The sequence below is a fragment of the Odocoileus virginianus genome, chromosome 17 (assembly GCF_023699985.2).
Source record: "Odocoileus virginianus isolate 20LAN1187 ecotype Illinois chromosome 17, Ovbor_1.2, whole genome shotgun sequence".
Classification (NCBI taxonomy): Eukaryota; Metazoa; Chordata; class Mammalia; order Artiodactyla; family Cervidae; genus Odocoileus; species Odocoileus virginianus.
This window is the reverse complement of record NC_069690.1, coordinates 47,163,135-47,188,597: the sequence shown is the minus strand read 5'-3', so window position 1 is coordinate 47,188,597 and position 25,463 is coordinate 47,163,135. Positions and strand designations below refer to the sequence as shown.

Here is a 25,463-nt window from a genome sequence, read left to right as displayed (position 1 = left end):
TCCTCTAGCCATAGAATTCTCCAGGCAAGAATACTGGAAGGGGTTGCCATGCCTTCCTCCAGGCGATCTTCTATACCCAGGATCGAACCTGGGTTGCTTGCATTGCAGCCACATTCTTTACCCACTGAGCCACCTGGGAGGCCCCTCTCTAATAACACACAGCCAAAACATGGTAGGATCCCCAGCTTTGCATCTATGCGTTTGAGTCTGGGCCACTCCCTGAGCAAGCCATTTTGGGCCGGAACTTACAACAGCTCCTCCCTTAGAGGGTGAGGACTGAACGCCACAATAAACACAAGGAGGCCTGAACATCTGCTGTGTACACGAGCTCACCGCACAGTGGTCTGGTGGTGTTGGTGTTGGTCATTATTACGCCAAGAACTTACAGCCCTGCTTTCTGGGGCACAAACATCCAAATACACTGAAATTACATTTCAGAACAGCTTGTCATCATTTAAGATACAGAATCAAAAAAAAAAAAAAAAAAAAGGCAGCTCACCACCTCCCCTGGTAGGGGATGGGTTGTCAATGAGGATTGCTTCTTACTTTTGCTTTTAACTTTGTTGCTGACTGGGACTCCAGAGTATTCTGAACCCCAAAAGCAGGCTCAGTTCAAATGAGCCCCGAGCATGTCCTTCACAAAGATAAGTAGAGATCTTCTGAGAATCCAAGGCCAAAAGATTTCACGGACCCTGCAGACAAGATGTCAAGAGACATGGGGTGCTCTGTGGGAACTTGGGCCACTAGGAGGTCATCTTCCTCTATCTACTGGTTGACCACTACCCACCCTGAGAGCCTGTTTGGGGAGGGTCATGGTGGTAATAGGCCAGTGACTCCCAGGGCCATGTATTTTAAAAGGGCACCTGAGCCTGAGACTAACAGAGGGGAAACTGTAGTGGGGAAGGAAGGGGTACAGATCTCAGGGGGAGGGACCTGGACTTCCCAGGTGTCTCCCAGTTTTGAGATTCTGAGAAAGCCCAGGCTGTCTCTTCAGTTTCCACACCTCCAGATACAATTAAAAAAAAAAAAAATTAAGTGACAAAATACAGTATCAAAATAGTGCTATACCTTAAATGTTCTTATTTGATAAATTGTTTTCAATCCCCCCTTCCCGAAAATAAAGCAAGAAACCTAGCAAGTAATTTAAAAAAAAAAAAAAACCATTACAAGAAAGAAAGGAAAAAATCCTATCTAGTTGTACTCCTCCATACTCGACGATCAAGTTAATAACCTGTCTGTATTCACAGCGAGCGAGAGCCGCGTCCGTGTTCAAGCTACAGGCTCTTTGAGAACCCGGCTCCTGCCGCCCCTTCCCCGCCGCTCTCGGTCCCCAAGCGCGGTCTGGGTTCGGGTGGGTAAGGGTCCAGAGCCCGGGCTGAGGGTAGCTGGGCGGGTTCTGAAGCGCGGGGGCGACTGGGCCTAGGGGGCGGGGGCGGGGGGCCGGGGCGAGCGGATGATGCAACGGCCCCGGCACCTCCCGCGCCCCTCTATTGGCCAGCTCCAGGGAGGCCGCGCCGCGGATTGGCTGGGGTGGCGGGGGTGGGGCCCCGGGAGTGGGTGCCGCGTGGCGGGCGCGGCGCTGCAGACTGGGGGCGACACGTACAGGGTAACTGGGTTATCGGGGGCCAGGCTGAAGTCGGGCTTGAGAGGGCGGTGCTGCCGCGGGAAGGAAATGTGGGTCCGCGCCCTCGCCTTCGGCGTGAAGGGGGTTCGGACCTGGGGAGGTGTGGGCGTGGGGAGGGGATTCGGGCGTGGGGGCGTCGGGGCGCAAATGATTCGTCTCCCCTCTTCCGGAGCTGCGGACCTCTTCCGGAGGCGGGCGCGCCTGTCCCAGCTCCCTGTGTCTGGGACCCTCGGGAACCGATTGGGAAGCCGCGGTGGGCGGGGCACCGGAGTAGGGGAGAGTTAGACCGGCTGAGATAGGGCGGGGGCGGGGGTACTCCGATTGACGGTGGAGTGGCCAGAGCTGGCACTGTCTGCCTAACTTCTTGGGCTGGATTCTGCCCCATCGTCCAGCGTTGTTCTTGCAGAGCCGGTGCCAGCTGAGAGGGCGGTGGGCTCAGACCTCCAGACACCATGAGCGTGGGCTTCATCGGGGCTGGCCAGTTGGCCTTTGCCCTGGCCAAGGGCTTCACAGCAGCAGGTAGGCTCTATGGCCAGTAAAGGACAAGCGTAAGAGGGTTGGCCTGTTACTCTTCCCCAGGCTGCGAGGAGAAGAGGGAGTCGGGATAACAAGCCTCATTTGAGCCGTGGGAAACGGTAGCCTTGGGAAGTTTGGAGGAAGGCCGTGGTTGTTGTTTTACCCTGGGGTGGGAGGTTTCCTGTTCTTCCTGGGAATGTGGGGGAGGGATGCCAGGCCTGGCCTTGAGGGAGGGACTGTTGTCTCCTGCAGGTGTTGTGGCTGCCCACAAGATAATGGCCAGTTCCCCAGACATGGACCTGGCCACTGTTTCTGCCCTCAGGGTAGGTGCAGGGTTGGAGGGTGACTGGGCGGCTGTCCCTCTGGAGGTTGGTCAGTATTTCTGGAAGCCAGTATGTGACAGCCATGACCCTGGAAGACTAGGAGTAGGGGCCCCAGTGGGTGGCACCGTGCCGCAGTTCCCCACGCCAGTGAGAAGAGGGTCCCTGGGGAAGACTATCTTAAAGACTCTGCCTCTCGGACTGCAGATGGCTTCCCTCCCTCGGCTCTTGGGACCTGCCTGATGGGCACATGTGCAGCTGGTGGGAAAAGGTTGCTGGTCAAGAATGCAGTTCCCTGAGTGGAGCCCCCACAAGGGGTCACAGTGTGGGGGCCAGGACAGACATCCAAGGGCTGAACGCAGCTTCAGTTTGCCATAGCTGAGTGAGGGCTCCAAGGGTGCTGGCAAACTCCCAGCTTAAGCCCACTACCTATAGCACTACTCATACCAGGAGGGCACGGGGCAGGGGTCTAGGGGCTGCAGACCCAGGTGGGGTGAGCCTGGACTGTGGGCACTTGTCCTTTTCCACCCACAAAAGAGTTACCTTTCGGAGCAGAATGCTTCCCTCCACTTTGGGGTGGGAATAGCAGTTAGAGGATGCCAGTGCCCCATGTCCTGAGCCGCTAGCCCTGCCATGCTGACATTCCCAGAATCGTCTATGATGAGGGGCTATGTGAGGGGCTTTTGGCCTGGGGGGGACACTGTGGGGGCCAGCCAGCCACGAATCACAGGCTGAGCCTGCCTGGGTGCTTCCTGCAGAGGATGGGGGTGAACCTCACGCCCCACAACAAGGAGACCGTGCAGCACAGCGACGTACTCTTCCTGGCCGTGAAGCCACACATCATCCCCTTCATCCTGGATGAGATTTCCGCTGACATTGAGGCTCGGCACATCGTGGTGTCCTGCGCAGCTGGCGTCACCATCAGCTCCATTGAGAAGGTGAGCACTGCGGCTTGAAGCTGTCCCGAGGGTCTGGAGATGGGGCAGAGGCATGCACTGCAGAGGGCTCAAGAATCCTGGCCTGCTCCACACCTGGGGTCCCCCACCTGTGAAGTGGGTGTGTTGTGTTGGTGCAGCCTGTAGAACTCAGGAAGTGTTCTGTTGGGTGAGTTGGGTGAGCACGTTCACACCCACATCTGGCACAGCCCACAGGGCATGGGGCCGGGATGGACACACAGCTGGTTTCTCCTCCAGAAGCTGACGGCATTCCAGCCAGCTCCCAAAGTCATCCGCTGCATGACCAACACGCCGGTCGTGGTGCGGGAAGGGGCCACGGTGTATGCAACAGGCACCCATGCCCAGGTGGAGGACGGCAGGCTCCTGGAGCAGCTCATGAGCAGCGTGGGCTTCTGCACGGAGGTGGAGGAGGACCTGATTGATGCTGTCACAGGGCTCAGCGGCAGTGGCCCAGCCTATGTGAGAACTGGGGAGGGGCAGGGGCAAGTAGGCAGTTCCCAGGACCTCAGGGCATGTCTCCCCATCTCCCACCCTCCTCCTTGCTCTGGGCTTCTGCGGGCAGAGCTACTGCAGACCCACTGCACACAGTGGTTCTCAACCACTGCCCACCAACTCAGTCATTCGCACAGCAGGTGTTTATAGAGCTCTGGCTGGGCAGTGGGTAGGGCACGGGGAGCCATGAGGTACCCTGGGGTTGCTGTCCTAAGCACTGCCCGGAGGAAGATGAGAATGGGCCTGGGACAGCAGCTTAAGTGCTTTCTTCCTGTAGGCATTCACAGCCCTGGACGCATTGGCTGATGGAGGCGTGAAGATGGGACTTCCAAGACGCCTGGCAGTCCGCCTTGGGGCCCAGGCTCTGCTGGTTAGTGTTTTTTCTGACCCTCTGGTGGGGGTCACTCCTTGCCAGGACCAAGACTGGTGCATTGGGGCAGATGGGTGGAGAGTCAGTGGGTGTGGCTGGGATGGGGGGAGGCAGTACCCTCACAACCTTCAGCCCCTCTCTCTGGCTTTAGGGGGCTGCCAAGATGCTACTGGACTCTGAACAGCACCCAGGCCAACTCAAGGATAACGTCTGCTCACCAGGCGGGGCCACCATCCATGCCTTGCATGTTCTGGAGAGCGGGGGCTTTCGCTCTTTGCTCATCAATGCCGTGGAAGCCTCCTGCACCCGCACACGGTGGGCCTCAGCCATTGCCCACCCACTCTGTCACTGGCTCAGCAGATGGTTATTGAGCTTTGGCCTGGCATTGGGCAGGGCACAGTGAGCCCTGGGGTTGCAGTGTACAGCATCCCTCACCATCCCCCATCATCCTGTGAGGAGGCGCTGCCTCCCGGGCCCAGGCTCTGCTCCTCATGTTGTTTCATCACTTGGGGCCTTTTGACTGGGGTGGTCATCCAAGCCAGGGAGGCAGGCCAGGAGGAAATCCCTGTGGGGCTAACAATACCACCTTCCTCTTGGCCTTGCGGGGAGAGAGAGAGATGCGTAGGAGGTACTGGCACAACGAGAGCAGTGAAAGCTGAAAGAGCAGGGGACGGACACGGTGTGCCATCTTGGCTCAGAGCCCCTGTTGCAAGTTCGGGTCTGCAGGATGGACAGGCCTGTTTCTCAGCACCCCACCTGCTGTCTAGTCCAAGTGCCCGGGCTTCTCTACCACTGTCTGATAGTGAGGCTAGAACACAGCACTGCCCTCTGGGTGCCAGCCTGCAAGGGAGGCAGATGATGCCTGTGTCCCGTGCTCAGGGCTGAGAGGGCTCTGTGTCTCAGGTGCTGCTGGTAGATCTGGTGACCCTGAGCTGACCTGAATGCGGTGAGTGGCAGCTGGATGGCAGTGTAGGGGAGGGGTCACTGGCAGAGGGCATTGCAGAGACAAAGGCCCTGAGGTAGGAGTGACAGCGCAGCAGCTCCCTGCTGGAAGCCATGGGCTTCCTCCCACTTCCCTCTTGGGCCCCTGAGCTTGGAAGGAGGCGGGGCTCTTGACGCAGCCCTCCTCACTGTCTCCCCAGAGAGCTGCAGTCCATGGCCGACCAGGAGAAGGTCTCACCAGCTGCCATCAAGAAAACCATCCTGGACAAGGTGAAACTGGACTCCCCTCCCGGTGCCTCGCTGGCCCCTTCTGGCCACTCCAAGCTGCTGCCCCGCAGCATGGCCCCAGCAGGCAAGAAGGACTGAGGGGTCCAGCCTGCCTGCGGACCACTCTCCGCCTTCTCCTCCTGGGCTCGCAGCTCTTGCGCTGAGAGTATCTAGCCCCAGGCTGCACAGGGTGTCCTCATGTTGATCTACACTGCCCATGGCTTGGTCCACTTGGATCAGCAAGTCATAGCCAGGGATGGGGCACATCACCTCCCAGTGGGAACCTCCATGGTCCCCCAAGGAGGTTGGACCAATCCTTGGTCCAAAACAAGGATTCTCTGACCTCAGCCTCCCGATTCCTCCATCCCCAAACCACGTCAGGACCACCTTCCTCCAAAGCTCAGGAGGCTTGAGGGGGCTTTACCCCTCCCCCCCCAGCATTAGCTGGCTTCGCTTTGAGTACAAAGGTCAAGGCCCCACCCCACCCCACCCCCACCATGAAGGCCCACCCAAGGAGAATGTCTGCCCTTTTCCCACTCACAACTCTTTCCTCAGTGTGGGAAGGACCAGAGTGTCCCCGATATCCCACAGAAGGGCCCATGGTCCTTGGCCAGCACGACATTTGAGAAAAAGGCTCCTCAGGTGGTTGGACTCCTGAGGCTCCAACACTCACGCCATCATCTCCCTTTCCTGGCCTGACCCACAGACGCTGTCAGCTCTGTCTCTTAACTTTTTAGATTAAATAAATTGGTTTCCATCCCCAATGCCTGGACTTGTAACTTTGTCCCCACATGGGGAGGGAGGCTCCCACCTGTGCTGGAGGGTCATCGCTGTCTGGTATAACATTGAAGGCTGGCCACCCACATGCCCAGAGCCCTACATTCCAAGTCAGCCAGCCTGGCTGGTGGGGCTGAGTTTCCCAGTGAGCAGAGTGTGAGGGGGCTTCTGGGGAAAGTCACTAGAGGCATGACAGGAAACTGGCACCATAGCTGGTCTTGGCAGGCCCTGCTGTGGGGGTGAGGGGTACCAGCCTCGGCCTCTTGGTTTGGTGGGGATAGATGTCTCCCCAGCTCACCCAGGCAAGGCCAAGGGCAGGTAAGGAAGAATCCCCCTAGGAAGATGTGTTAGAGTTCTTCAGAGGAATAACCAGTAGGAGATGGCTTATATATCTATGTATATATATATATATATATATATATAGACACACATATATATATAAACAGGATTTATCATGTTTTATGTATGTTGCAAAACTCATATCATGATTTATCATGAGAAATTGGCTCACAATTATGGTATCAAGCAGGCAGGCTGGAGACCCGCAGAGAACAAGTATTTTGATTTGAAGGCCATCAGGCAGGAAGAATTGATGTAGGCAAGTGAGGCCTGAAAGTAGGCTGATGGATAATCCTGTCTTACTCTGCAGAGAGTCAGTCTTCTATTCAGGCCTTCAACTGCTTCAGTGATGCTCACCCACATAAGGAGGACAATCTGCTTTATTGATTAAAATGTTAATTTGAAGGAAGAAAAAAGAAAATGTTAATTTGGTCTACTGATGTACATGTAACTTTCATACAAAAACACCCTCGCAGAAATAGTATCTGGTCACCCCATGGCCCAGTCAGGTTGACTTAAAATTATCCATCATCAGAGGCCCACAAGATCAGAGGAGCTGCTGAGGGTCAGAACCTTTTCTGGGGCCAAGAGGGCTCACATTTGTTTGATGAACAAATTACTGAGCATGAGGACAAGGCCCCTTGCCTCCAGAGGTTCACACTCACACACACCTGAGTGAGTATGTCAGAGGAACAAGACTGGGCATCTGTAGGGTGGTGGTGGAGGGGGCATCCAGGTGAAGTGATGGGAGGGGACCAGGAGAGCCCCTGGGCAGAGGTTTTCCAGGAATTGCATTACAAGGTCTCAACTCTGGTTCATTTCTTTCCTCTGGGCCCACTTAGAACCAAAGCCCTGTGCAAATGTGATGGGTGAAGGGAACACTCTGGGGACAAGGACATGGCCTTCCAAATCTACAGGAGACAGAAAAAACAGCAGTTAAGGCTTTTGCCTTAAGACTACAGCAGTTAGGGCTTCCCCAGTGGCTCAGTTGTAAAGAATCCACCTGCCAATGATGGAGACACAGAAGACTCAGATTCGATCCCTGGGTTGGGAAGATCCCCTGGAGGAGGAAATGACAACGTGCTCCGGCATTCTTGCTTGGAAAATGCCACAGACAGAGAAGCCTGGTGGGCTACAGACCAGGGGGTCACAAAGAGTCGGACACAACTGAGCATGCATGCACACAGGGGCAAGACCACATTCCTTTGTCCCTGTCAGGGTGGCCTCCAGAGTCCCAGTCACTCCCCATGTACCAAGTGCCCAAGGCCCTCATGAGGCCTGGAGTTCCTGCAGGGCCCCCCTAGGGCATGAGCCCCTGGAACCCCATGCTGGTGGGTAGAAGCATGAGTGAGCTATGGGCCTTGCCTGGCAGAGTACTTGGCAGTGCAGGGAGACCCTGGCACCATCACTCTGGGGGAAACATATCCTGGAAGAGATGGTCGCACAGGCCACACATCTGCCTAGGACCAAAGCCTCTCCTGACTGTGCCCTTCAAGTCAAGGTCAGTCTCACTGTTGGAGCACCTCCCGTGTGTCAGGTGTCTACCAATAAGATGAGGGGGTCTTGCTGCTCCCACATGTGCCCTGGTCTGGGGTTTGGAGAAAGCCAGAAGGTGGTTCCAAAATAAGGAATCACCTATCACAGTCTCGGAGGAAACACAGGGATCCAGATGAGCTTTGTAACAAGCTTTGTGCTACCCTGTGAAGAACACACTGGGTTTCAGCCAGCAGGTCTGTGAACCTTGATTCCAACCACCAAAGGCCAGAGATGGGGAATTGTGGCAGAGCCACACAGGCCCAAGAAGGGGTGTGATGTGGGGAGAACACTATGAGGTGTTTTGTATCCTGCAGGAAGTGACACCTGGAGAAATCCCTGCCAGTATGAGGACACCTAAGCAGAGCAGGACAGAAGAAGAGCTTGCAGCTGGTGGTGAGGATGCGAGAGGTCCAAGAAGACCTCTTTCTTGGCCTGAGGGGCAAGTCTTTGTGGTCTAGTACATTAAGAGTCGAGAGTGGGATTTCCCTGGTGGTCCAGTGGGTTAAGAATCCGCCTGCCAAAGCAGGGGACGTGGGTTTAGTCCCTGGTCTGGGAAGATTCCACATACTGTGGGCAACTTAGCCTGTGTGCCACAACTACTGAGGCTGTACTTTAGAGCCCAAGAGTCACAACTACAGAGCCCACACATCTAGAGCCTGTGCTGTGCAATGAGAAGCCACTGCAATAAGAAGCCCTCACTTGCCGCAACTAGAGAAAAACCCACGTAGCAATGAAGGCCCCCACAATCAAAAATAAAGAAAAATTTAAAAAAGAAGAAAAAATAAAAATAAAAAAAGAAGAGTTGAGGGCTTTAGAAGTCTCTCCCTGAGTATATTAAGGCCCTATAATCTGTGAGACTCAGGCTACACCCAGTGCAGGGGGACACGCCTTGCCCTTAAAGAACACAGACAGGATGATAAGACAACCACCTGCAACCCTGCAAAGTAGGTGACAAGGTCCTGTGGGATTCTGAGGGAATTACAGTCTGGGAGAGAGAGCTGCTGACACCTTGATGTCTCCTGGCTTTGGGGGCCTCCTGGGTTGGCCTCCATCATTCATTCAGTGGCACTGAATCCCCCTGAGTACAGGCAACCCTTCTCTCACTCATCCTTCTTTCAGCTCACCTGATCCCTCTGACCTGCCTGGCAGGGTAGGTCTCCCTTCCTGGCTTTACACTTGAGAAGGTAAATCCAGAATTTCAAAGTAGAAATTGGATCCCTTCAATTTCCTGTCTGCCTTTTGTCACCTTTTTCTCTGGGAATTTTTAAGAGTTGTGAGAACTAACAGAAAGTTCAGGAGCAGACATAGACCGGTGACCTGAGTTCCAGGCAAATGCCAATGAAACAGGAAAGGAAAGGTACAATTTCTACATCAACTGTTAATTCAATAGATGTTTACCCTTCACCCACTCTGAGCTAGACGCGTTTCAGGGACCGTCTGAGTCCTTGTGAGGTCTCGGGATGTTGGGTGAAGACAGAGTACACTACAGGAAGGATGTTGGAAGTGACAGACAGACCTAAGTTTTGAATCCTGGACAAGCCCCTCACCTCCGGGAGTATATGGTTTTCTGTGAGCCAGGCCAATGTTCCTGGCAGGGATGAGGCCCGCTCCAGTTATGGAGGCAGTGCATGCAGAGTCTGACAGGCGGCATCAGAACTACCGTGAGAATCTTCTCCGTTATGCGTGGGACCTCTGATCCGCACCTGCGCCCTGGACACGTGGCCTTTGAAACGTCCTGCACACAAGGCACAGAAGAGTATTTGGGCAGGATCGCCAGGCCCCGCCTGGAAGGGGGCGTGGCTGGCCGGGAGCGCGCTCCTGGGCTAGTCCCGCGAGACCTCACCCACCGGGCGCGGCGCGCGTTGCCCAGGCGACCGTGCTAGGGCGCGCAGGCGCAGTGTAGGCGTGCCCCGCCCCCGCCGCCGCCGCCGCCGCCGCCGCGTCTTCCCCTTTAAGCCCCAGCCGGTCGCGTCGCCGCTTCATGAATGGAGCCCACGTGACCAAACATCATGTGACGTCTGTGGAGCGGCGGCGGCGGTGGCTGTGGCGGCGGTGGCGGCGGCGGCGGCGGAGAATCCCGAGCCCCGAGCCTGGTCCAGCCCGGCCTTCCCAGCGCGCTCGGCGCGGCCCGCGCAAGCGGCGAGCCCCCACTCTGGGCCTGGAGTACTCGCTCGGCCAGCCCAGCGCGGCCTCGGAGTGCCCGCCCCGCCCCGCCCCGGCCTCGGCCCGCCGGGCCCGCAGTGTGGTGGGTGAGTGCGGCGGCGGCCGGGCTAGGGCCGGACGGTGGGTGGCCGGGGATTCCAGGCCGGGGACGGGTGCTCGCGGGGCTGCGGCTCCTCCCGGCGGCGCGGGCCGGGTACTTCGGTCTTTGGGTCTGCCTGTGCCCTGCTGGCGGCCCGTGCCTCGATTTCCCCACCGGTCAGGAGCGGTTCCTGGCCCCTGAGCCGGGGGTGCTGGGGTGGGCGCAGGGGCTCTCGGGGGGCAGGCGGGGCGTGTTCTGGGCTGGTTAGGTAAAGCCGGGGCGTCCTGGAGGGAGGGGCGGCCGGGGTGGCGGGAGGAAAGGGTGGGGTCGAGCAGGGCGCCCAGGGCTCCGCGGAAGAGCTCGGCGGCCCCGGTCTGAGCTGCTGATTCATCAGGTGTCTGTGTCAAGGCTTTCCTGGCGCGGGGTCTTTGGCAGGCTGGGGGGAGGAGGCGGCACGTGGGGGGGCTGGGAAGACCCTGCCCGCGCCGGCTTCGCTCCGTCACACGCGTGCCAGAGCCCAGAGGGAGACTTGCTGAGTCATCAGCATGAGGTCACTAGATGCTCGTCCTAATGCCTGGGGGGATTTGAGCTAGGGGCCTGAGAGGCCGGGAAACGAGCGGTGAGAAGGAAACCGTGGGAAGTGAGAAGGGGCCAGGCCCAAGGCTGGGGCGCCAGCTTAAGTTTAGACTGATACGTGAGTTTACGATAGGAGGGTGAGGAGTAAACGGAGCGGTCACGGTGCGGGTTATCCCAGGGTAGAGGGTGAAGCCCCTGGTCTGTCTATCCCCTCCCAGGCAGGCATTTCTCAGGCTGCTGGTCCCTGACCCGCCTCTGGGACAGTTCCCCAAACTGGGAAATAGTTCTGAGAAGAGGGGAGGAGCTTAGGGGGGGCCGTCCTAGCAGGCTGGGAAGTAGGCTTTCCCTATGGCTGGTGTGGTTGGCCAGGCCGGGCTGCCTCAGGTGGGAAGACATGAGGCAGTGGGAGAAGGAGGGGTGCCTGCACTTGAGTCCTCGGTGACAGTGGACAGTTCAAGGGGCAAGTCGGTGCAGCTCTACCAGGAAATTGCAAAGGAGAGGAAGCAGAAGGACTTAGACTTCAGGGGAGTGAGGTGTCTGGTGAGCAGGCTTTGGCTTTCTTCACAGCCTTGCCTTGGGGTCTGAGTGGTGGTAACTTTGAGGGTGCCTAGCCTTCAGGGCATAACAAGTGGACTGGTGTGGATGGCAGGAGTTGACGAATCCCAGTCACCCCAGAGTGGTTCCACTTGAGGTTGGGGCTCAGTACTGTGCAGGTTAGCGAAGAACGTGGCCCTGCTGGGTGTCAGGCCAGTGGTAGGGAGGGACTCCTGAGCAGTGACAGCCTGAGGGTGGTTTCTCAGGGTTAGGGGAGCACTCCATCTAGACCAGAGCTGACTGCTCTTGCCCAGGGGTTCATGGCTAGCCAAGGCTGACCTTGTGGTTTGTCCTCCTTCCTGTCCAGCCCTGGGCTTATAGATGCCAGGTGTTTTAACACTTCAGCTGATCTTTTGGCTGGAATTCTATGCCCCAGGAACGTGTAGATTCTTCTTAGCTACTTATGCTCTGGTCGAAATTAAGTTTTAGACTTTACAAAGGGCTTCTGGAGAAGGTTGGTCCAAAGGGCAGGGTGGGAGTGCAGTGGGCTAGGTGAGGGTGCCAGAGTGACCAAGGCCAAACCTGCCAGGGCAGTTTGGCCACTGGTGTTTGCGATCAGGAGAAGGAGCAGGGGTGGAGTGGCCTCCTGTCTGCTGTCCACACCCGGGAAAGAGGATGGAGCTCTCCCCTTTCTGGCTGGCTCTCAGCTTGAATGAGTGGCCCTGAGTACCTTGATGGATCCCTGCCTTTGGGACCACTCATGCCTTCTCCACAAGGTGTGCTCAGCCTTAGCGGAAGCAGAGACGAGAAACAGGGTAAAGGTTCTCGTTGATCTGGCCTCTGAAATCCCCTCCCTCTGGTTTCTTGTGGTGCCCTGAGCCATCAGTCCCATCCCTTGCCCAAAAGCTGTCTCCGTCCCAGCAGTGTGAGTCTGCAGGTAGCGGAGACCAGGCCAGGAGACCAGGCCAGGAGGTCGGAAGCCCCTGCTTTGCTAAGACCCGCCCCTCCCCCTCACGAGCTGCGCACTGGCACACCTTTGATTAGGAGGCGATTGGCTACACTTGTGCTGAGTTCAGGGCTTCTGTGGAGGGTGAAATCTGCCGAGAAGGCACTTTTCAGCTCCCAGCCGCCATGCTCGGCACTTTTCTGTGTGATCTCTTCAGGAAGTCACCGTATGCTCAGCATTTGGGGGTGGGGGGAGGATGGCGCGTGGGAAAAGCTGGTGCCAGGGCTTTTCCTTCATGCTGACAGTGGCAGGACCAACTCAGTGACTCTGGACCCAGACTCAGAGCTGGGGGAGCCCTTCTGGCTCCACCTGGAGGACCTGGTTCCTGTGGTAGACGTGGGGCCCTGAAGACCTTGTGACCTCCAGCTCCTCTGCTCTGGAAGAGCAGTGGCACCATAGCCTCTCCAGGAGGGCACCACAGTCCTGGTCAGGCCTCCATTTACTTCCCTGCATCTAACCTGAAAGGTCACGGAGGGATCAAGGGGACAGAGGTGGTCCAGCTGAGCCAGGAATCCCAGGACTCAGTGGGGAGAAATGTGCTTGGCAGGGCTGCAGAAAGTGAGGGCAGGATGCAGAAAAGATGACCAAGTGGGTGGGTGAGGGGGCCCTCTGAGTTTTGTTCCCTGCCCTGTGGGTGGGGACCCCAACCAGGGAGCCATAGAATAGTCACTGGCCAGAAAGGGTTGAGCAGGCCCCTGGGGGGTCAGTTGTGGGCACTCTTGTGAAATACCCTGGATGGGGTGGGGCAGGGGCACAAAAAGCTGCAACCAAAGCCACAGGATGGTTACTCCATCCGCAGCAGAGGTGGACAAAGAGGGCGGAGGGGCATGGGGCCGGGCTCCCCTGGCAGGAGTGTCTGCTGCCAGGGGGGTGGGGAGCTCCCACCGGTGCTAAAGACAAAGTCAGAGCGGCTTGGACAACTCTGCTTGCTACTCTTCAAAGTGAACAGTCTAGGAGAATTGGCAGTCTTCTGCATCCTCCCCTCTGCTTCAGTCCCCAGTGGGGACAGCCCACTGAGCCTTCACGGGAGCAGGGCTTTGTCCCAGGCGGCTTAGGGGAGGTAGAACCCTGGCCCCGACCCTCACCTGCTGTTGGCCAGGCTGGCCTTCACCGCCCCAGCAGCTTGCTGCTGCCAGTCCCCTGGGGCTGTGTTGGCTGGCAGCCTCAGGGAGTGCCAGGCCGGTGAGAGAGCAGAGAGCGGGAGCGATGTGCTGAGTCAGCATGACTCGCCAGGAACAGCCATGCTCTGGGGCACACTGGGGTTATTTTTAAAGCTCCCGGCTTCCTTCTAGGCTGGCCCCTCCCGCACCCTTCTAATCTCTACCCCTCCACTCCCAGCCCCTTTACTTGCCTCCCTAATAGCCCTTCAGTTCCCCTTCCCCCATCTGAGCCTCCTAGCCTCCCACCTAGTTCCCTAGGGGCAGGGTGGACAGGGAGCAACCCAGCTCTGGAGAGCCCAGGTATCAAAGGGAAGGGGCAGGCAAGGGGTGAGGCTGGGGGGGGCGGGGCGGGGCTGGGTGTGTTCCCCTGGGTAGACAGAGGGTTTCAGGGGGGCTCAAGGCTCTGTGTGGATTGGGGAGGGAAAGGGTGTGGTCTCCAGGGTCCTGACCTTCGCTCCCTGTCTCGCAGAGTGCCTGCTTGCTGTGCCCCCCGGGTTATGACGACCCCCAATAAAGGAAACAAGGCCTTGAAGGTGAGCAGATAGGGTGGGCAGCGTCTCAGGGCTGGGATGGCACAGGGGTGGATGGCCTCCACTTGGCCCACGACCTCGTGCACTGTGCCCTCCCCAGGTGAAGCGGGAGCCGGGAGAGAATGGCACCAGCCTGACGGACGAGGAGCTGGTGACCATGTCGGTGCGGGAGCTGAACCAGCACCTGCGGGGCCTGTCGAAGGAGGAGATCATCCAGCTGAAGCAGCGCCGGCGCACACTCAAGAACCGCGGCTATGCCGCCAGCTGCCGTGTGAAGCGGGTGACCCAGAAGGAGGAGCTGGAAAAGCAGAAGGCGGAGCTGCAGCAGGAGGTGGAGAAGCTGGCCTCTGAGAACGCCAGCATGAAGCTGGAGCTCGATGCCCTCCGCTCCAAGTACGAGGCCCTGCAGAACTTCGCCAGGACCGTGGCCCGAAGCCCTGTGGCGCCAGCTCGGGGTCCCCTTGCTGCTGGCTTGGGGCCCCTTGTCCCCGGCAAGGTGGCTGCCACCAGCGTCATCACAATAGTAAAGTCCAAGACGGACGCCCGGTCGTAGGGACACACTTGGCCAGGCGGGTCTGCAAGGGGCCAGTAGGCGCATGGCAAATTCGGCAGCCCTGTCCCCTTCTTCCTCCCTCCTCTTCCTCTTCTCTCCTTTTCCTCCTCTCCTACCTCCTCCCTTCCCTGCAAAGCACAACCTGCACCCCAGGGGCGCTGGGCTGAGCCCCTTTGATCTCGTCTTTGTCATCGTGTGTTTTGTACGTTGAGATTGGTCAGTTTGGCGGTGACGTGGGGTCGCCCCCGCCCCCTGTGTACCACGGGCAAGTGGGCTTGGAGTCCAGAGTCAGCCTGTGGGAGTGGACAGAGGAAAATCAAGCAGGTTCTCTGGGGCATGTTCCCCCGAGCACGGAGTGCTACAGGGCAGGAGAGGCTGTTCTCACTATGGAGTGACCCACAGGCTCTGACGGCCACCGGGTTAGCAGGAGGCCAGGAGGTTCACTCTCAGCCCAGCCCGCAGGCCTAGACGGGATCGGCTGTCCCCGAGGGCCCTGGACAGGCGGGCCACCAGTCTGGCGCTAGGGGGGATGGGACGTCGTCTGGCTGTGGGCCAGGGGCCTTGGCACTCACGCCTGACGTGTTGCACTGAACAAGACCAAATCACTGGTTGTGAGCGTGAAGGGTGTGTCCAGTGTCCTTCGATGGGTCCCGTGTCACTGTTTACATGACCTGTTTGTGTGGTTACATAGCCCTTTATTTAAAAGAGAGAAGTTCCTTTTACGAAGTTATTAAATTATATGTTTAAAAGCTAGAGAAAAAAAAAAGCTGCAGAGTATTTATAAAACTGTCTTTTTAAAAAAAAAAGCAAGAACATTTGACCATATACATGGAAAAGGGAAGAAAGTATAATAGAAACTTTGCTAGTTTAAAAAAAAGAAAAAAAAAATCCTTTCTTGTAAACTTACAGACAAGTCTTTGTGGCTGTTGGAGTTTAGTTTTTATATACACAGAGTTATCAGACATTATTTATAAAACTCAGTTTAAAAAAAAAAGACAAAAAAAAGCCAAGCCGCGAGCGACCAGAAGGCGCGTCCTGACGTCCTCTTTGCTATCTCTTTTGCAATTGTACCGAAAGTGACTTACTCCCTTGCCCCTTCCTGCTTCCGTCTCTTGCCGGTGCCGTGGTGTCGTCCGTGCCTGGTGAGGTCTTGTGCAGCGTCACGTGCTGGTGCTTCTGGTGACCTTTGACCTGTGGGTGTCACTTCTTGTGTCTGTTCTCCCGTGTTTGTTTTTTTGGATTTGGTTGTGGTTTTGCTTCCGCTGACTTGTCAGGCCCAGGCTGTTGTGCCGGGCTGCACCTGCTCCAGTGGAGCTTGGGGGTCTGCACCGCCAGCCCTGCCTCTTCTGCTTTGGCACTCACCTTGAGCCCCAGGACGGAGGGGTCAGTTGCAGGGTTCTGCCATACCCCAGGCTGACCCTTGGCTTCGCATGTGTGTCTCAGGCTTGGGCTGATCCAGCGGCAGTGTAGGTGAAAATGGGGGCTATCCTGGGCGCCCCACCCCACTGCTCCCCGCACTACTTCCTTATTCTTGGCCTCTGGCCCTGGGTGGGGGCTCGAAGGGAACAAGGAGTCACTGTGGGTGCCCACCAGGCCAGGGCCAAGCTGCCCCTGGCTGTCTTCCTTCTGGCCTTCAGTCACCGTGTTTGGGCTCCAGCCACCAATCAGAGATTTGTTCCTGTGGGTTTCAGGTGGGCCTCAGCAGGGGAAGCCCAGGGACCCACTGCCCACTTATCCCAGAGCTGTTTCCATGCTGCGGGACGGTGCTTCCCAGGCAGAGCCAGGTGGTTTCGGGGCCCACCTGGAGCAGCCCCTTCTCCTTGCCTGAAGGCCTGGGGGTCCCCACCAGTGCCAGACAAGGGCTATGGTCTCCGAGGCCAAGTCCTGTCCCTCTTCTCCCCCTGACCATGCTGGCAGCTCTTGGCTTTGGGCCTTCTTTCACCGCCCTTTGGGGTCTGTGTCTTCCAGGGATCCACTGCTCAGCTTGTGGAGGTGCTTCCCCAGGGCTGAGCCCACCTTCCCGTCATGGCAACTCAGTGAGGCAGCCAGTCTCAGACTTGGCTTGGGCAGCTGCTTGTAGGCACATGATGGGGGGCTGTCTGTGGTGCCTGCCCCGCCCCCCAAGAGGCTGCTCCCCTGGCTCTGGCCATGTGGGGTTTGGCTACTACTTGGGTTCGCTGGCTGGCTTCTCTGGGGGCCCTGAACCCCTTGAAAAAGCACAGAAGTGGGCTGGTGAAAAGAAAAACAATGTGACCTGGCAGAGTTTAACCTTATAGACAGTAGAATCTTCATCCCAGAGTTTGATGCAGCATGCCTAAACTCTGGGGAATTTGGGCTGTCTACTTCTGTTGTCTTGTTGGGCTTGATCTTGACCCTAGACACTCAGAGACATTCCTGGCTATACCCAGGTTGGCTTGCAATGGAGATTTTGACCATTGACTCTGAATCACTTAGTGGCTTCCTTTCGCTCCCTGCAGTCTGGCTTTGTCTACCTAAGGTCCAGAAGAGAGTGGTTGATGTTGTTTGTAGCAGCAAGTTGGAATCACATCATAAGAATCCCTAAAGAGAGATCATGCCCTGTCCTGGACAAGGGGAGGGACAGGCTCTCCGTGTCCAAGTACAGTCCCCACTTTTGTTCTGGAGGTGGAGCCTCTATCTCTGTGCACTCCTGTCATGCTGTAGACCTGGAGAGAGGAAGGTTTGAGGGTGGGCATGTGCTGAACAGAATTACAGGTTCTTGGTTTGGTTTACAGACACGTCTGGATTTAGTGAGGCTATGCTTCCTTTTGAGGTTTTTGGATTTGGAGCGACTCTTCCTTGGATCTGGGGAGCATCTTGCTCCCATTAAGCCAGCCTCTTGGGGCTTCTCTGCCCCCCCCCCCCCATTTCATTTTGGTCCTTGACAGTAGATCCTGTGTCCACATGTGGCTGTTTGGTGTCTTTTTGATTCTCGTTAATTCATTTTTCCTACTGTGAGTGTGTCGTGTTCTCTTTCTCCTCAACTTTTTGACACAGCGAATTGAGGACTTTGGCTCAGGCCAAGTCTCCCAAACTTGTCCGCTAAGTAAACCATAATGTGCACCTTCCTACACTTTGCCCTCGCCCAGTCTTCCCTTATCCCAACATGGACACTCAGATTTCAGAGGCGAACCCTTTGGGAACAGGTCAGCTCCTGCCCAGAGTTATGGCTCCAGGGAGCCCTCCACGGGGCTCTTGGCCACTGCTCCAGGTTGCACTCACTGTGTTGGAGAAGCTATGGCTGCTGGGTGGTGTGCTGGTTTCTGCCAGGTGCCAGGTCTCCCTGGAGGCTTTTGTATTCTTGGTCCAGGCCTCCAGGTCTGGGCACAACCCTGACCATCAGCAGCAGCCTCAGTGGTCAGTGCCTGGGCCTGCAGCTCTGATCCACTGCAGCCTGCTTTGGGACAGATGGTCAAGTCCCATCGTGTCACTGCTGCTTCCCTCTCTGGGGTGGCCGGTTGGCCAAAGCTTCTGTCCACAGCTGGAAAGCCACAGCCTGCAGCACTGTTTCCGCTCTAGGATCTTCTAAGTTACTTTTTTAGGCTGTGGTTTGGTGAAAGGAACCAACACATTAACGATTTTTTCCCCCAGAAGCCACCGAATAATTCTTCCTGGCAGGTTTTTGCCTTCCTGTTAGCTGTCTGGTTTTGAAACCGATGGGAAGAGGCAAGGGTGTGCCCTGGAGGCTGGTAGCTTGTCTTGCTCTGGTCTGTGTCCTGAGCATGTGCTATACTTGTTGGACCAGTGGCACACATTTCCACCCCACCCTGGAGCAGCAGCCTTGGTACGTGGGTGTCCCTCCAGTTTGAGCTGGAGTGTTAGGAGAGCCGTCCCTAGTGACCTGTGAAGGGGGACTCCTCTTAACAACCTGTGTCCCAGCCCCACCCTCTCCACATCCCCCAAACTGCTAGTCCCTGAAGCCTTTAACCAAACGGGAGTGGGTACAGAAAACCTTCTCCTGGCATCTTAGGGCAGCAGGATAAGGGCTGTCCAGTGTGTCCAGCTCTGCTGCTCTCCTGGCACTGAGAAGGTGGGCCGAGCAGAGTTGATCAGATCCTAACTGCCTAAGGCTAAAGACAGGAAGTGGGGGGGCCGGGGGCACGCTGGGATCTGCCGGGGCGGGCGGGGGTTGTTGAAGATCCAGGTGGGGAAGGACCTCACTGGGGCACCCTGGCTGACCTGGGCGGCCGTGGCCTCGTGCTCTCCCTGCCCTGTGCAGTATTTATTGCTAAATTATTGTCCAGGAGGGGCGGCACTGGGCCAGGCCCCGGGTATTTATTGCTGTACATAGTGTATGTTTGTGATATATAAGGTTTTCTTTATTTTGTATATGATCAATAAACACCTTTTAAAGAGACTGGCAGGTGTTTCCTTGGGGCAACGCGCGGGCGGGGCGGAAGGGCGGGGCGGTTCTTGCGCGCATGCGTTGGTGCGTGGCCTGCCGGGAGGCGGAAGCGGAAGCGCGAGTCTCCTTAGGAGCGATGGCTGCCGGGGGTCTGAGCCGGTCCGAGCGCAAGGCAGCGGAGCGGGTACGGAGGTTGCGAGAGGAGCAACAGAGAGAGCGCCTCCGCCAGGTACGCCGCCGCCCGCCCCGCGCCGCGTCCCCAGCCCGCGCCGCCCTCACCGCCCGCCCCGCGCCTGCAGGTGTCGCGCATCCTGAGGAAGGCGGCGACCGAGCGCAGCGCCGAGGAGGGCAGGCTTCTGGCCGAGAGCGAGGACCTGGTGACCGAGCTGCAGGGCCGGAGCAGGCGGCGCGAGGGCCTGAAGCGGCGGCAGGAGGAGGCAAGTCCCGGGCGCGGGCGGACTGGGCGGGCGCGCGGGCGGGCCGGGGCCGGCTCACGACCGGCCTCGGTGTCTTGGCAGGTGTGCGACGACCCGGAGGAGCTGCAGAGGAAAGTCCGGGAGCTGGCCAGCGCCGTCCGCAATGCCAAATACCTGGTCGTCTACACGGGCGCGGGGATCAGCACGGTAGGGACCCGAGGCGGGGACGACTGCGCCCTGGATCGGCTCCCAGGTCCTGGGAAACGGATTGCTGGAGCTTGGGCAGGCGAGGGGCGCCCCCTTCTGGGTGTCTGACTCCAGCACTGAGCACAGTATTCTGTTAAGCAATGGTACCGATTTGCAAAAGCCTTCCTGTAAAAGCGCCTGCTGAGCGTCTTTACTTTTTTAGAGAAACTCGAAATGACTCCATTTGGATCTTCGTTAAGTAGATAGACGTTTTAAAATATTTGAAGTTTGCATTATACTCAGTTAAGAGACAGGAAAGGAAGAGTGATAAAAACAGGACTTGATCGTTTGGTGCTTGTCCGAAGGCTGTGTGGGCAGAGCTAAGCCCTGAACTACCTTCATTCTGAAGGTTAAAGTAAGGTAAGTAGAACACAAGGCAATACACATTCGAGTGCACTAGATAAGGAAGGGAAATGCTATGGCTTTTGGTAAGTTTTATAGAGAAACTACCTGGGCATTCAAATGTGACTAGCTTGGATAGTGTGGATAGCACGTGCTTTAATTGCTGGGTGCAAGTTGAGTGTGACCTGCATGTAGGCCCAGCAGAGATGAATAAGCAAAGATTTCCATCAAGAATCCATAGGTGGTGATACTAAGCCGTATAAACAAATGACTAATGTGAAGCTGGCTGTGCTAGGCCCCTAGAATGAAAATCCAAATACACCCTCTGGTTTCAGCTGGAAAACCCATCTGATTGTTTTTCTGTGGGAGGTGGCATGGCATTGATTCTGGGCCTTGAAGGGTGGGTAAGATTTTACAGGCACTTGTGAAGTAAGACACTCCATGCAGGGATGACTGAAGAGGCCCAATAGCGAAAATGTGTAAGGTATGTTAACTGCTTTAACTTACTGACACCTGGAACCCTGGCACATGTGAACTCCTATCATGTGATTGTGTGAAAGCAGTGACATCACTTTTTTAAAGAATTGTAAGCAGCTTCTAAAACCACATGCTGTTCATTAATTTGCTCTGAGTGTTACTGTTTGAGGTTCCCATTTTCCATGTGCATATGAATTTCTGGTCAGGATGGGCATTTTTCTGAGCTTTAGCACCCCAGTAGAGACAGGGCTCCCCACAAGGGAGGTCACTCACAGCCTGGGGAAGCACAGGATACCTTGATCCTGGCACACTCTGTTTTCTTCTCTTGGGGTAGCTCTGTTTCAGTGGATTGGAAACTTGGGAAATTAAGTAACGTTTATCTTGTGTGAAGAGGTTGGCCTTTGTGAAGGTAGGCCAAGAACCATTTACAGCATCAGGATGTGAGAACTTGGAGGGTGGAGTGTTCCACTTATGGGTTCACTGTTTGCTAACCCTTGAGTACTGGCTAGACCCTGGGGACATACTGATGAGCCTGATCAGTCTTCCCCCTCAGTATGAGGACAGACCTGTCTACAGAGCCCAGGCTGGACTACATGGTAAAGAGGCTCCCAGCATGAACAAGGCTCCTTGGAGCTTAGAAGGATGAGCAGGAACAGGTCGGGGCAGGGGTCCTAGTGGAGCGGAGAAGCTACTAGGGGTGCACTCCATCTGGGTGGATGTTAGACTAGGAAATGCTCAGCTTATGGAACGAATTGACAAGTTTGTGGGCCAGCCTGGGAAGTACTGAGAGAAATTTTTGGGAATTCTGTCAGTGCCTCCAGTGATCTTTTTTCACTGGGCTTATCTCCTTTCTGAACCTGCAGGCAGCCTCTATCCCAGATTACCGGGGCCCTAATGGAGTGTGGACGCTGCTTCAGAAAGGAAGAAGTGTTAGGTGAGCAACCCAGCACAGCATTTCTACCTGGTTGAACAGGGCACATGCACCTGTCCTTGCAACTCCCCTCACCTTTGCTTCCCTTCCACCTGGCAGTGCTGCTGACCTGAGTGAGGCTGAGCCAACCCTCACCCACATGAGCATCGCCCGCTTACATGAGCAGAAGCTGGTAAGAGCCCAGAGTGGCTAGTGTCCAGCCATCCTTCAGTATCCCCCTTAGATAACAAAGGCTGCAGATGCTCAAGTCCCTTGTATAAAAAGGACATAGTGTTTGTGTGTAATTTGTGCATCCTCTCCTATACTGTAAATCATCTATGAGTTACTTATAAAACCTAATATAATGTCAGTGCTATTTAAGCTGGTATAAATACAATGTAAATGCTATGCAGATTCTTGCCAGTATGTGGCCAATTCAAGTTTTGCTTCTTGGAACTTTCTGGATTTCTTTCCCCTGAATATTCCCCCCCCCCCCCCGCCCCGCCCCAGATATTTTTGATCTTTGGTTGGTTGAACCTGCAGATGTAGACCCCTCGGATATAGAAGGCTGATTGTACTCGCTGGGTCCATGAGTAGGATCCAGAGGGCCACCTTGGTGCCCAGGCGACATACTACCTCTATCAGCTAGTGGTACCCCTGATGAGCGCCCACCAATCAGTTTAGATTCTGGTTTGAGCTGCCATTCCAAGAGTAGAGGGTAGCCTCTTTGCTGAATCATCACACAGAGAGTCCACCTAGGCCCAGAGCTTGTGAGGGTAGCCCCTTCCCCTCGTGTTCTCTTGCATTTTTCCACAGATCTCAGGAACCATGTAGATAACAGGGCAAACTAATAAGAAGCCTCTGGAGATCCTCCACTAAGCACCTGTTGCTGAGTGGGAGAGGGGTCGAACCTCTAGGGCTTCAAGGACCTAAAGCATCAGTCTGGGTCCTGAGCCCCTTTTCAGCAGAGAAGGTGGTCCAAACATTGCCTTCCTGGGGGTTCCTAGTGCTTCTGAGTGGTTGGGGGTGGGCCTGGTGCCCTCCTCATCAGAGCCTCCTGAGTCCTGCTGGGACCAGCCTGCTGCTCTGGGTTTGCCTTCAGTGCTTTGTGCAAGGTTGGAGTTTCTGCTGGGCTGGGGGCTCTGGGACCGGCAGGGTTTGGTATGCTTTCACACCTGAGTGCCGCCCCCCACTTCTGCTGCTGACTGCCACTATTGCCCCTCCAGGTGCAGCATGTGGTGTCTCAGAACTGCGACGGGCTCCACCTGCGAAGCGGGCTGCCTCGCTCAGCCATGTCGGAGCTCCACGGGAACATGTACATTGAAGTGAGCGATCCCTCGGGGACTCGGGCCTGGGCAGGCCAGTGGCTTCCACTCACAGACCCTACTCTCCTCAGGTCTGCACAGCCTGCACTCCCAATAGAGAGTATGTGCGAGTGTTTGATGTGACGGAGCGCACTGCCCTGCACCGGCACCAGACCGGCCGCACCTGCCACAAGTGTGGAGGCCAACTCAGGGACACCATCGTGCACTTTGGGGAGAGGGGGACGCTGGGGCAGCCTCTGAATTGGGAGGCAGCCACCCAGGCTGCCAGCAAAGCAGACACAATCCTGTGTTTAGGCTCCAGCTTAAAGGTATGCAAATAGCACCGTGGATGGGAACAGGGGTGAACCTGCCTGCAGCTGGTCAGCTCAACCTTAGACCCCATCTTCCTGTATCCTCCTCCTCTGGGGTGTGTGTGGTCTGTCCATCTGTCCATTCCCACAGGTTCTAAAGAAGTATCCGCACCTCTGGTGTATGACCAAGCCCCCCAGCCGGCGGCCCAAGCTCTACATTGTGAACTTGCAGGTAACTCAAGTGCTCAGAGCCGCCTCCTCAGACCTGGGCCTTAGAACAGGAGAGCCAGCCATCCCTGGGACATCTGTGTCCCGCAGTCATGCACCTTGGAGGTCTGGCTGAGCAGGGTCCAAGGCCAGCAGGCTGTTGGGAAGGAGTGAGGTGCTGTCCTCACTCACCTTCTCCTGTCCCCAGTGGACCCCAAAGGATGACTGGGCTGCCCTGAAGCTGCACGGCAAGTGTGATGACGTCATGCAGCTCCTCATGGATGAGCTGGACCTGGAGATCCCCCGCTACAGCAGGTGAGGGGTACAGGCGTGTCCCCCACTTCCCTGCCCCTGTGTGGATGGGCTGTGTCTGTCGTCTTCTGTGAGCTGAGCGTAGAGAAAGCTCTGAGGTGTGGCAGCTGGCATCTGAGGCGTGACTGCGGCGTGGTGGCCTCTGCAGGGCCCAGCCCCAGCATTGGCTGAGATGTCCTGGCTGGTGTGATTCCTGCGGGGAGAGGGAATCTGCCAGGGTATGCCTGGATGTCCCCCCTTCCCCTCAGGCAGCCTGGACGGGAAGGTGCCTTGAAGGGATGTGCTCTCAGCAACTCTGCTCTTCAGGATCTGGGTGCACTTGGCTTGGGGAACTGGAATACCTTGGGGAAGTTTAAACAAATTGTGCCTTAATACAGAATTTGTGATAATTTAGACATGGTGTGTGTATTGAGTAAAAAGTTTACACTTTCTCTCTCTGTGAATTTCCAGGGTCTTATAGGGGAAATCAATAACTTCTTTTAATCAAAGGGTTCAAGAATTAAGGATCCCTTCACCTTCTGGGCCTGGCAATTCTTGTATGTTATGTTTGTGGTGTTCTGTAATGTGGGCCTATTGTGTACTGTACTTTTTTTTTTCCACATTAACTTAGCTCATTTTCTTTATCAGTGCTTATCTGTATCTTAAGTTTATAATATGTGGTTCTACATCTCAGACACATGATCTCGTCACGGTGTAGTGTTTAGGCCGCACCTCCCTAGTCAGCTTTCCTCCTGTCAAGTCCTGCTGTCTGGGAAGGGGAAGAGGGTCTGGTCTGCCTGTCCCTGGCCGTATGAGTGAAAGGTGGGGCCCAGGGTTGGCTAGTGATTCATCCTTCCTGGGGCTAGTGCCTCCCCACCCTCTGTGTGCACAGCCCCCTGCACACCAATGAGGAGTGAGTTCTGCAGAGGCCAGGCTAGTCTGGGTCCTGGCCTTTGAGTTATTTGGGGAACTTACCCCTCTCACAGATGTTCTGGAGCTACCACTGAGCACAGCCCAGCCACAATTAAGACATGGGAGGGACGCAGGGTGACCTCAGTCAGCTTTCCCGTCCTGGGGCGGGTTGTGATTGCAAGGGACTCCCTGGCACACCTGACCCAGCTTTCCCTTTTACGTAGGTGGCAGGACCCCATCTTCTCCCTGGCGACTCCCCTGCGTGCTGGTGAAGAAGGCAGCCACAGTCGCAAGTCACTGTGCAGAAGCCGAGAGGAACCTGGGCCTGGAGACCGGGGTGCACCACTTAGCTCAGCCCCCATCCTGGGTGGCTGGTTTGGCAGGGGCTGCACCAAACGCACAAAAAGGAAGAAAGTAACGTAACCTGGTGCTTGACCAAGGACAATGATGGCACTTTGAAAATGGCCGGGACTCTTGTTAAGGGGCAGCTGGCATCGTTAATGCCAGGACTGCCCCTGAGAATTCTCTGGGGGTGACATTTTCACCCTGACATGTTTAGCCATTTGTCCTCGTGGGAAGCCCCCTTGCACTGCTGTGGTTGCCCCCTGCATGGGCCTAATGATGGAAGAGGTGGCAGTCACACCCTCTGTGAGAACAGAACTCCGGTTATTTCACACCTGGCCAGCTAAGAGGAAGCACAAAGCTGCCTTACCTCATTCACCAGGCCAGTCTCAGGGGCATCAACCCAATTTCTACTACTTCTTACTGAAAACGTTAAGTTTATAGAAGCCTTTTTCTGTATTGAGTATGCTGCAAAGGGGTGATTTTTGAGCCTTGGCTCTCAACAAGCCTTTTTATTGTTATTAAACATCTCTGCACTGTCCTTCCCTTGTCAGCGACTACCTTCCTGAAGCGGTGGGTGGGAGGAGACGCCTGAAGGGGCG

At 56.2% G+C, this 25,463-nt stretch overlaps 3 protein-coding genes across 10 annotated transcripts; all 3 read left to right on the top strand.

The window, feature by feature from the left end:
• The first annotated feature begins 1,527 nt into the window (after nt 1-1,527).
• On the top strand, nt 1,528-6,251 carry PYCR1 (pyrroline-5-carboxylate reductase 1). 4 transcript variants are annotated; one of them, XM_020906158.2, is made up of 8 exons: nt 1,528-1,606; nt 2,031-2,143; nt 2,393-2,463; nt 3,219-3,398; nt 3,654-3,875; nt 4,186-4,278; nt 4,430-4,593; nt 5,421-6,251. In XM_020906158.2, exons 2-8 carry the CDS (start codon nt 2,077-2,079, stop codon nt 5,584-5,586), a joined length of 963 nt encoding a protein of 320 aa, XP_020761817.1. In that variant the 5' UTR covers nt 1,528-1,606; nt 2,031-2,076; the 3' UTR covers nt 5,587-6,251. The 4 variants fall into 4 exon arrangements, with proteins under 4 accessions (XP_020761817.1, XP_020761832.1, XP_020761825.1 ...); XM_020906173.2 differs by having other exon boundaries at nt 1,530-1,606; nt 2,017-2,143; XM_020906166.2 differs by having other exon boundaries at nt 1,587-1,674.
• A 4,053-nt stretch (nt 6,252-10,304) lies between these two features.
• Nucleotides 10,305-19,115, top strand: MAFG (MAF bZIP transcription factor G). Of its 4 annotated transcripts, none has more exons than XM_020906187.2 (3): nt 10,305-10,388; nt 14,127-14,190; nt 14,288-19,115. In XM_020906187.2, the coding sequence occupies exons 2-3, from the start codon at nt 14,155-14,157 to the stop codon at nt 14,738-14,740; spliced, it is 489 nt and encodes a 162-aa protein (XP_020761846.1). In that variant the 5' UTR covers nt 10,305-10,388; nt 14,127-14,154; the 3' UTR covers nt 14,741-19,115. The 4 variants fall into 4 exon arrangements, with proteins under 4 accessions (XP_020761846.1, XP_070335833.1, XP_020761862.1 ...); XM_070479732.1 differs by having other exon boundaries at nt 10,323-10,384; XM_020906203.2 differs by lacking the exon at nt 10,305-10,388 and adding an exon at nt 10,882-11,497.
• Nucleotides 19,116-19,197: 82 nt separating this feature from the next.
• SIRT7 (sirtuin 7) lies at nt 19,198-25,402 on the top strand. 2 transcript variants are annotated; one of them, XM_070479731.1, is made up of 10 exons: nt 19,198-19,332; nt 19,403-19,540; nt 19,622-19,726; nt 21,448-21,518; nt 21,615-21,687; nt 22,721-22,819; nt 22,891-23,127; nt 23,261-23,341; nt 23,525-23,631; nt 24,079-24,737. In XM_070479731.1, the coding sequence occupies exons 1-10, from the start codon at nt 19,240-19,242 to the stop codon at nt 24,086-24,088; spliced, it is 1,014 nt and encodes a 337-aa protein (XP_070335832.1). In that variant the 5' UTR covers nt 19,198-19,239; the 3' UTR covers nt 24,089-24,737. The 2 variants fall into 2 exon arrangements, with proteins under 2 accessions (XP_070335832.1, XP_020761891.1); XM_020906232.2 differs by lacking the exon at nt 24,079-24,737 and adding an exon at nt 24,744-25,402 and having other exon boundaries at nt 19,201-19,332.
• Nucleotides 25,403-25,463: the final 61 nt, after the last annotated feature.

Excerpts from the sequence above, each read along its gene's own strand:
- MAFG (XM_020906187.2), top strand. The coding sequence starts at position 14,155 with ATGACGACCCCCAATAAAGGAAACAAGGCCTTGAAG. Across the intron at positions 14,191-14,287 it reads AAGGAAACAAGGCCTTGAAG|GTGAAGCGGGAGCCGGGAGA; the intron begins GTGAGCAGATAG and ends TGCCCTCCCCAG.
- PYCR1 (XM_020906158.2), top strand. The coding sequence starts at position 2,077 with ATGAGCGTGGGCTTCATCGGGGCTGGCCAGTTGGCCTTTGCCCTGGCC. Across the intron at positions 2,144-2,392 it reads CAAGGGCTTCACAGCAGCAG|GTGTTGTGGCTGCCCACAAG; the intron begins GTAGGCTCTATG and ends TGTCTCCTGCAG. Across the intron at positions 3,399-3,653 it reads CCATCAGCTCCATTGAGAAG|AAGCTGACGGCATTCCAGCC; the intron begins GTGAGCACTGCG and ends TTTCTCCTCCAG.
- SIRT7 (XM_020906232.2), top strand. The coding sequence starts at position 19,240 with ATGGCTGCCGGGGGTCTGAGCCGGTCCGAGCGCAAGGCAGCGGAGCGG. Across the intron at positions 22,820-22,890 it reads ACGGGAACATGTACATTGAA|GTCTGCACAGCCTGCACTCC; the intron begins GTGAGCGATCCC and ends TACTCTCCTCAG. Across the intron at positions 23,128-23,260 it reads GTTTAGGCTCCAGCTTAAAG|GTTCTAAAGAAGTATCCGCA; the intron begins GTATGCAAATAG and ends CCATTCCCACAG.